The sequence below is a fragment of the Aulostomus chinensis genome, chromosome 23 (genome assembly GCF_037954235.1).
Source record: "Aulostomus chinensis isolate RoL2024-O1b breed Wild chromosome 23, RoL_Achi_v1.0, whole genome shotgun sequence".
In the NCBI taxonomy this organism is placed as follows: Eukaryota; Metazoa; Chordata; class Actinopteri; order Syngnathiformes; family Aulostomidae; genus Aulostomus; species Aulostomus chinensis.
In genome coordinates, this window is record NC_141342.1 from 9,753,890 (window position 1) to 9,762,904 (window position 9,015).

At 43.5% G+C, this 9,015-nt stretch overlaps 1 protein-coding gene across 1 annotated transcript; it reads right to left on the reverse strand.

Annotated features, from left to right (window-relative positions):
• Positions 1-138: 138 nt before the first annotated feature.
• Positions 139-8,804, reverse strand: fam20a (FAM20A golgi associated secretory pathway pseudokinase). Its single transcript, XM_086196271.1, has 11 exons — positions 8,182-8,804; positions 6,705-6,898; positions 5,723-5,773; positions 4,529-4,607; positions 4,057-4,149; positions 2,818-2,933; positions 2,477-2,657; positions 1,655-1,764; positions 1,474-1,555; positions 1,347-1,406; positions 139-994 (listed from the first exon to the last, which is right to left on the reverse strand). Exons 1-11 carry the CDS (start codon positions 8,550-8,552, stop codon positions 724-726), a joined length of 1,608 nt encoding a protein of 535 aa, XP_086052397.1. The 5' UTR covers positions 8,553-8,804; the 3' UTR covers positions 139-723.
• Between the last annotated feature and the right edge of the window lie 211 nt (positions 8,805-9,015).

Consider the following 9,015-nt stretch of genomic DNA (forward strand, 5'->3'; position numbering starts at 1 on the left):
ATGTAACTCTCTTTAAACGCTCAGACGAGACAGAGGGATTAAGAGTCTGGAAAACAGGGTGGAGGGTAAACTAACGCCTTTTCTCACATACACCCAACAGTTGCGTCCTGTAGGTGATGATTTTAAAATTGCACTGTGTTAAAACTAAAAATAACTTTATTTTATAATTAGAAACATCACAAGGACACAGATCTTTGTTTCCACAGTTGCAGTATTCACCAGCATGAATCCAGTGCATCACAGCGCTCATTTGAATAACGGCGATAAAGTGCCTGAATGTGTGTCTGTCTTCCCCTGAATGTGTGTCTGTCTCTCCTCCTCCTGATACTGAGATTGGACTCGTCCTACAGGTGAAATAGCTCTCAAATTACTAAACATGGATCAATAACATTCTTAATTCAAATCCCGACGCCTCCCTGATGTATGTGCACATGAAAAGTGAGGGCCATAAAATTCATCCCTGAGAGAATTTTATGACCACATGAGAAACAAAAGGGGAAGAGGATGGTGATTGGAATTCGAGGCCTTGCAGTAATTCACGTTTTCGACCTCCAAGATGAGATTCCTTTTCTCCCAGCCCGATGCCCGTCCTTCCACTAAAGATTTCACAGCATCTTCCTTTTTTATGGCTTGATCATTCACTCGAAACCATCTGAGCCATGTGACTGCACTCCACCATGAAGTCCTCTTTGGTACTCAGTGCCACAAACTCATCATCCTCTGTTACCTGGCTTTCTTTATCTCTACGGCAGTCCAGGGTTTGACTGTGGATTTGATAAAGTCATTGGTGATCACCTCGTCTTCCCCTAGCCTACGGAGGCAGCGCTGGACCACCCGTAGGACCTTCTGTAACCGGCGGTCCAGGGCTAAGAGGTGAGGCTCGGTCAGGATGGGCTGTAAGGGGTCTCTTTGCAAAGACTGCCTCATGACATCACTGAGCCTGAACTCTTGCCGAGCCAGGAGCTGTAGCCTCAGCAGCGTGGAGTGCTTTATCCTGGAGGAGGAGGAGGAGATAAAAGATGGAGCACTGTACTGGGCAGACGTTTAATTGCATCTTGGATGTTTTCCCTAAAACTGTTTCCAGAGAGATCTGGTTAGAGTTTAGCCTTAATGGAGGATCTGCGGCCAAAAGCTTGTCTATCCAATGTGAAAATGGAGCCAAGTGAATGAGTGGTGCAGTGGCAGCAGGTGCTTGGAACTGATGAGTCAAAAATTTTTACATATTTGCCTCTAACAGCTAGTTCCCCTGAGGGCTGCAGAGCTCCGAGGAAGAATGTCTGCATTTAAGCATGATGTGAAGGATTTTTCCAGAGAGAAATAGTTAAAACCAACAACATCCTACTCACATGCAGCACTGTGATAGAGGAGCCAGGATGGACATCTCATCTTGAGCGTGCTTCCCGAATCTGAAAACAGGCCCACATGTGATACAAGAACTGTCTGATCCATTTCACAGGAAGCGTGTGGCCTCACCCTCTGGCGTTGTCCAAGTGCAGGAGGAATCCTTCATCACCAAACTTGGTGAAAATCTCATAGTGGTGCCTGTCCATGTTGCCTGCAACAGAAGACACAGACCGGTACAGAAGTGACCAGAAGGTTGTGTAATGTGATGGCGAAAGGTCTGCCGATGGTTCTATTCGATAGAATGAAGTACCGATAAGGAAGTCGAAGATGGACATGTCTATGATGTTGAGCAGCCGGTTGCCAGAGTTGTAGGGATAAAGCTGCTTTATGGTGTCACAGTAGAACGGATTCACCTCCCACCTTGAAAACAAATACAGGATTTACTTGCTGTGCCAATTTACTGTCATTAATTACAATTATAGTTCACGGAATATTGAAGTTATTCTAAGATGTGCAGGAGCAAATGTACAATTCGAGCTGGGATTTGGGGGAAAAACATGATATTTTCCTTTTGAAGCAGTGTAAACGAATCAAATTTTGTATTTACAAACACTGCAACTTTTGTGTTTCAATTACAAACAATTGCAAGAAATACCTTTTCTTTTTGACAAAACATAATTAGTTGGTACGACTGGGTGATTGTCTTCAGTGTGGAGGGCACCGAAGGTCTCAACCACAGTTGGATTAATGGCTGCACTGCAAAAAATGTATGTTTTCCCAAACCTATTTGTATTGTTCAAAGTCAAAAAATTGCATGACACTAAATTTTGTTCGTTTGATTTCTCGAAATAAGGTTGTATTGTCCTGGCACTAATTCTGTCTGATATTAAGCATAAAATGATTTTTTTTATTTAAAAATTAGACAAATACGATAACTAAGACTTTGGTTATTGCAGTGTAAAACATACAGTAACTCATTAGCGCCAGGTTTTCCTTTCACCTAAACAATTTGGTGTCCATATTTTAATATTGATAATACAGCGGATGCATGCGTTTATATTATGCGAGTTCCTCTGAAAAGTAAAGATATGATTGTGTCGTTCTGAGCAAATTAAATCGAGTCCTGTCTTACTCCTCTTGTCTGGTGAAGGTGTAGGAGCGTATCCAGGGGTTGGGGATGGAGATGCGGGGAGCGATGCTGAGGCCAGGCAGGTAGGCAGAGAGGGAACCTTCCAGCAGGTCGGGGTTCCCACACACCGCATATTCAGTCTTACACACATACAGGCACTTCGCAAAGAAACAGGTGTTGTTTGCTGTTCGGGGAGCAGAGCACCAGAGAGGAACGCGAATAAGTTTCTTCTTCACGAACATTTTCTATGACTCCGCCTCCTCATCTATTTTTGTAAGGATCATGATTATATGAAGTATTTTCTGTAACATTATTTCTTTCCAAGAGCTCTGCTGGCACTTTACCGGGTGAGGTGAAGAAGACAGCTCGCAGGTCATCGTTGTGGGTCACCTGGAGAACTTCTCTAGTGACATTCACCAACCTGCCAGCCACCGGCGGGACCCTGCGGAAGTCCAGGATCCTGTCAGACAGGGGGATGAGATGCAGAGGGAAGAAGATGACTTTCCAAATATAACGTGGCTTTATCTCTGTTTCCTTCCACGGGAGGTTTATATCTGACAGATACTTATCATAGATTACTGTTCAGCTGCCCGAGGGCCAAATTTCAGTCATGAGTCACAAACAGTAATCAAGTTTGCTGGCATTCTCACACTACTGATTGCCAGTTATAATGATAAGGAGCCTCTGGCACAGACATAACACGCCACAGATGAAACACGACGCCGCGACGACAAAGAGCAGAGAGGCGAAGCGTCTGTCGCATTTGGGGACTAAAACTGAATGATTCCCAGACAAATTTCAAAGAAAAGAAGTTACAGTGATTGTGTAACAGACCGGGGTCCTTGTTGTTTTTTGTCTCAGGTGGTGACTTATCACTCTGTCTGTGTGTGTGTGTGTGTGTGTGTGTGTGTGTGTGTGTGTGTGTGTGTGGCTTCTGATATATTCCAGAGTGAATCACCTCACCTCAGCGAATGTGCAATTATAATAAGACATGTATGTGTGTGCGTGTGTGTGTCTCCTTCCACAGACTGGTTTATACTGGTCGGTTAGTTGGGAAATTCTGGGATGGGCAAACATGTTGCAATCTTTGCGTATGCGAGGTGGTTTTTTTTTTTGGAAGGAGACTTTTTTTTTAAACTTTTTATTTTAGGCCACTTTTGTTTGTGTTCATCGGCTTAATTCTACTACAAAAAACCTTATTTCATCATTGTTCCTTTTCTAAAACACAATGAGTTCAGTTTTTAATTATGAATGACTGACATCATCACTTACAATGCAGAAAGATATTTTATATAGCCGTGTTTACACCAGTTTATATAGTGTTGGGAACTCTTGACTCCTCTCGCTAACTGGCTTTTTTTAGCTTTACATTTTCATCACACACCAAAGAGGAACATGTGTCTGCATCAACCACAACCATAACCAGGACCAATAAAATGACAGATGTCCAACCATAACTAAAATTAGTCCCAAGCACAACTGCAGTATTCATTCAGTGAGAATATACTAAAATACCAGGAGTACTAGGACAAAATAATGATCTGAGTTTTATGAGAAGAGGGGGCGGGGGGGCGGGTGTGCACCTGTCTAGGTGGAAGGCAGCGATCTCGGCATTGTGTCTCTGGAAATCCACAAAGTAGAAAACGTCTTCTGGCGTCTCCTCATCCCTCTGCTGCCTGACACACACACACACACACACACACACACACACACACACACACACACACACACACACACACATACACACAAATAAAAATATTATGTCAAAGTCAGTTGTTTAAGATTCAATATTACAGACGATGATTCCAGACATGATGTGGTAAATGAACATTATGCAGCACTTTGCTAGTCTGACGACAACTCAACTTTACCGCGCTTTCTAATGATCGAGCCTAACATTGGATTTTTGTGATCTCGGTACTGACGGGATAGAAAGTGCCCTGCTCTGCTATGCACACCAGAGGTGAACATCCAAACTACCTGCCGGAACCTAATGTGTCACACTGCTTGTAACATAGAAGGACGCATGAATGAATGAATCAAATGTGGAGTCACCTCATTGGTTTGAACATGGCCTTGGCAAAGTTACGCATCTTCAGAGCCAGTTTCAGGTGGTGTCCACTGGGTTTCACCACTTGAAGAGAGAAACAAACAACACAATTGCATATTTGTCACCTTCCAGGTATAATGTTGCTTCATAGGTTAAAATCATGCTAGATGTAAATGCTGAACATCTAAAACACACACACACACTCACACACATATATGTGTGTGTGTGTGTGTGCGTGTGCGTGTGTGTGTGTACTAGATCTTCCCAATGAAACTAGGGGTATATTTTCGAAGTTGGTCACACAGCTTATGATCTGTTTCCTCTGCAACTTTCTTTCTTTCTGTCTGTCTGGATGTTATGTCACAGGCCAGACGAACCACACACATGCCGCCCACACACACACAAACACACAGGCCTCCCTGCTGTGCTCTGCGAAACTCCAATCAGACGAGGAGTTTACAATCATAATTTGAATAAAAAAAGAGCCAAACCAGTACAGACAGCCTTTGTGTGGAACACAGTTCCTGTTTGGTAACTAAGAGAAGTCCAGCGAGGGTAAAATTTCAAAGGAGAGAGACATGTTGTTTTGTTGCTATTTGTCATGGCAGAGAATGTGTGTGGTCAGCCACTCCTCTGCGCAGGGATGCTTGTGAAGCACAGGACTGAAAAATGAAAGCTTGTTGCGATCCTTTTTCTTTCGCGTGTGTAACAAGTCTTCGTCTTTGCTTTAGCCACATTAAAACATTATATTTGGAAGCAACCGCAGTAATAAATCTGTCCGTTTGCAGCATCATGTGTCAGTCTAGGTGGTAGCTGGTGTGTAGTTTGACGCCTGGAAATGTTGGCTTCCCTCAGAGTGTGCAGACATCAAACATTTAATTAGAGCTCTCCCTTTGAACAATAACCAAAGCCTGTTGTTGTGCCCCAGAGCAAGTGTCTTACACACAGAGACAAATCTGAAATTCTGTGCCAAATGTAAACAAAATCCTCGCTATCACAAAGGCAGCAGTGTGCTTGTCTGTGGTGGTGCCACCAAGCACAGCAGAAAAGAGGGGGAAAAAAGTATAAATAGAAACCCAAAGAAGCGAGTCAGTAATGAACGCACATGCTGTTACATGCCGTGCGCAAACCATGGAGCTACACGATACAGATGTAAGAATAGATGTAATGAATTCAGTGATGACTTGAGCATACTGTACCTTGGGTGCAATCACATGCTCCCTTCAGAGCCTTCTCATCTTGAGTATAATCTGTGAGAGAGATTAAAACTGTTAACTACAACCGTCCCCCGTTCACTCGCTCAGAAAACCGCACAAAGAGTGCATGAGCGCGAAGTAAATTAAACATTCCATAGATGCTGAAGGTGAAAAGAAAAAAACAGAAGATGAAGGAGTAGATGCCTCAAGTTTTGAGAGGTACACATCAGAGTCACTCTGATATTGGCCAGTATGCAAAAATCCAATATCACATTAACGTTGACTGAGTCCTCTCTACCTCCAAGTTTGCTTCATTATCTGACTAATATGACATACAGGAAATTACTTTCATGCTGAAACAAGAAGCCTACACTGGTAAATGGACAGGGGGTGGGGGGGTCACTACTTTTACTTTTTCCTTTTTTTTTGTCATTTAAGTATGAAAAAAAATTCAACTATGACATTCTAGTTGTTGGTGGATTTTTCTTATTTTTTTTTCATATCTAAATGATCTGGATGACGCAAAGCAAATGTCGGCACTGTGTCAATATTTTACAGTTTTAAGGTCCGACAATAAAACCATGAAGGTGCCCACTATCAAGGCTGCAGTTTGGAGGGTGGCTGTCAAGGTAGATGGTTACACAAAGTTCTGTGACTCTCTGCGGTTTTACAGCCTGAGCCAGGTTTAGCGGCATATACAGTTGTGACATAAATATATGTATAGGCTATATACATGTTTTAGTTCACTGGTATTAGATCAATATCACTATCAGCCAAAATGCATTTTGAGGAATCAGAATCGATATCACGAGGAAGCAGTTTATAAACTATTAGGCTTGACTTGGTAAAGGGTTCATGAAAACATTTTTCCTTCCGGTGTGTAAAAAATGAATTGAATTGAATTTTCACTGTGACTTCAATTCCATCCATCTATCCATCCATCTCCCCATCCGTCCGTCCGTCCATCCATCCATCCATCCATCACCTGCACTGACAACCGTCATCCTCTGCATGTCCATGAGGAGTTGTGAAATAGCAGGGTCATTGCGGCTGTACAGAGCATAGCGATTTATTCCCAGGTGAAACTTCAGCCAGCTGGCGTGGGGGTCAAAGGTCACTTCATGTTCGGTCACAGTGATGTTGGAGACAGCTGCAGCCTCGCTGTACAGTTTCTTATGTCTGAGGAATGACAAGTGGAACAGAATGTATCTTCAGCGGCAGCATACAGACAACCTGCCCCTCTCACATGTGATATCAGGTCAGGGGAAGTCCTCCTTCTTCTTATCAATGAAACTGACAGAGACCAGGACTCTTGCAGTTACCTGGGTTGCCAAAATTTATTAAACTCCTTGAAACTCCTTCAAAATCTTGGCTAAAATATTTTTACTAACATTGTTTATTTAATATTGTAATATTATTGAAATAAACAGTATTTAATCTTGGAAAGACTACATTTTTAGTTCCAGAGGTGCAATCCATAGGTTGTTGTTGTTTTTTTATTAGAGCAGGTCTCACAAGAATACATTCAAATGACAGAGAGCTGAAGGACATTCATGGAATTCAGCTTGTTGTGTACACTTGACACACCCCCCCCCCCCGGCCCACTTTTTCATTCACAACTTTGTAATGTGCTCATTTTGAATGTGTTCTCTGCAAAATGGAAACAAAATGTTGAAATTTCCACCCTCTGCTCTCCTCTCCTGTCCTTCATGCTTGCGTAAGAATAATCTGCGGCACAAACAAATGCGGCTGACTGCACTGAGTAGGACGATCATCTCCAAACAAACAGACCCAGGATTGCTCGTCAGTCAGCTACCTTCCTTGATTTAAAAGTTGAAAAAAAAAATTGTAAACAAGCCTTTGGGCTAACCACTCCTCACTTCATATTTCGCAAGAGTGGGAACAACAGAAAGCCATAAAGTGTAGATTCATTGCTCGTATTTCTTGTCTTTTTCCACCACTACAGCCCAAAACTCTTTATTTTTCTGTGTCGTTGTAGACAGACAGCCTCACATGCCAAGACAGCTACAGCTCCCGCAGATTAAGACGGGCTTTAGGAGTTTCAAATCCTTGTTTATGTTAAAGGGGGCCAGATGCAAGCACTCAAAATGACATGTTTGTGGGCGTCAGTCCATTCAACACTGGATTTTGATGACGTATGTTTCACAAAAGGTTTGTTAACTTTTTTGTGAGGAACTTCTGGAGCGCAGGATCATCTGCATGACGTGTATGTGAGCGTTATCACAAACACCTGTACATGAGTTTATAAGCGTGTCTGAGTTGAGTTTAACAGCCGTGATATCACTGACCCTGCCCGTTGACCACAGTTAAGCCTGAACACGTGCTTTCACAGATGCTTCAGCCAAATATTGTCTTTCACAATAAAGTTGAGTAACACAGAAAATCATGTGGAAATGAATCATCTAAATCAGTCAACACCTCTAAATTTATGGCAGACTAACCTTTCCCAGCGTGACACCTTCTTCTTGTAGTACTCCATCAGCTGCTCCGTCTGCAGCAGCCTCTCCTCCACTCCCACTGTGGGAATCTGGATGTTGTACAGAGGATGAAAGAACAACTTCTCCAGCTTTGAGCCTTCATCTGCGAGCTCAGATGTGGTACCATCCAGGGGTGTTGCAAAGGTCCAGTTGGAGAGCTCAGGGGTGGCTAGACCACCCTGCCTGGGGAAGGTGAGGTTGTTCGGACCACATGAGCAGAAATGTCCCGAGCCTTGTCCCATGCTCCGTAGCTTGGGAAGGAGGATGAAGTAGAGGTCAGCTGAGAAGATGGCAGTGAGGGTAGCAGCGAGGAAGAGACGATCTCTCCTCATCATTACAGAGGAAGTGGGAAGTAGTCCTGACAGCTCCAGAGAGAGTGAGGCATCACCTGTAGGCTGTCGTCAGTCTCCCACACAGGCAGCCAAGCAGAGGCGAGAGCTTAGCAGACCTTTCTCTCTCTCCCTCCCTCTCTTCCAATCTGTGCGTTTCAGTCTGTTCCCTCCAGCTTCACTTATTTACCTCTTCCTCCGCCTCCTTCTCCTCCCTTGGCTGCAACTGAAGGAAGAACTGGGCTGAGAGCGAGCATATGTTAGCAACAGTCACTGGCAGTTTGGCAGCTTCCAAGGACCTGCTGCTCCGTGGACGAGAGAGAGAGAGAGAGAGTGTATGAGTGAGAGAGAGGAAAGAGAGAGAGTGAGAGAGAGAGGGGAGGGGTCGGAGTGTGTCTATGTTTATGTTGTGGGTGTGTATGTGCAGGTATGTACATAAACATCAAATGATAGGTTTGCAGATTGGGTA

Bases quoted from the DNA above. Each gene is read 5' to 3' on its own strand.
- fam20a (XM_086196271.1), bottom strand. From the start codon at position 8,552: ATGATGAGGAGAGATCGTCTCTTCCTCGCTGCTACCCTCACTGCCATC. The intron at 6,899-8,181 runs GTTAGTCTGCCA...GTCATTCCTCAG, and splicing joins AAGGTGTCACGCTGGGAAAG to ACATAAGAAACTGTACAGCG. The intron at 1,556-1,654 runs GTACTTCATTCT...CTTCTGTTGCAG, and splicing joins CATCTTCGACTTCCTTATCG to GCAACATGGACAGGCACCAC.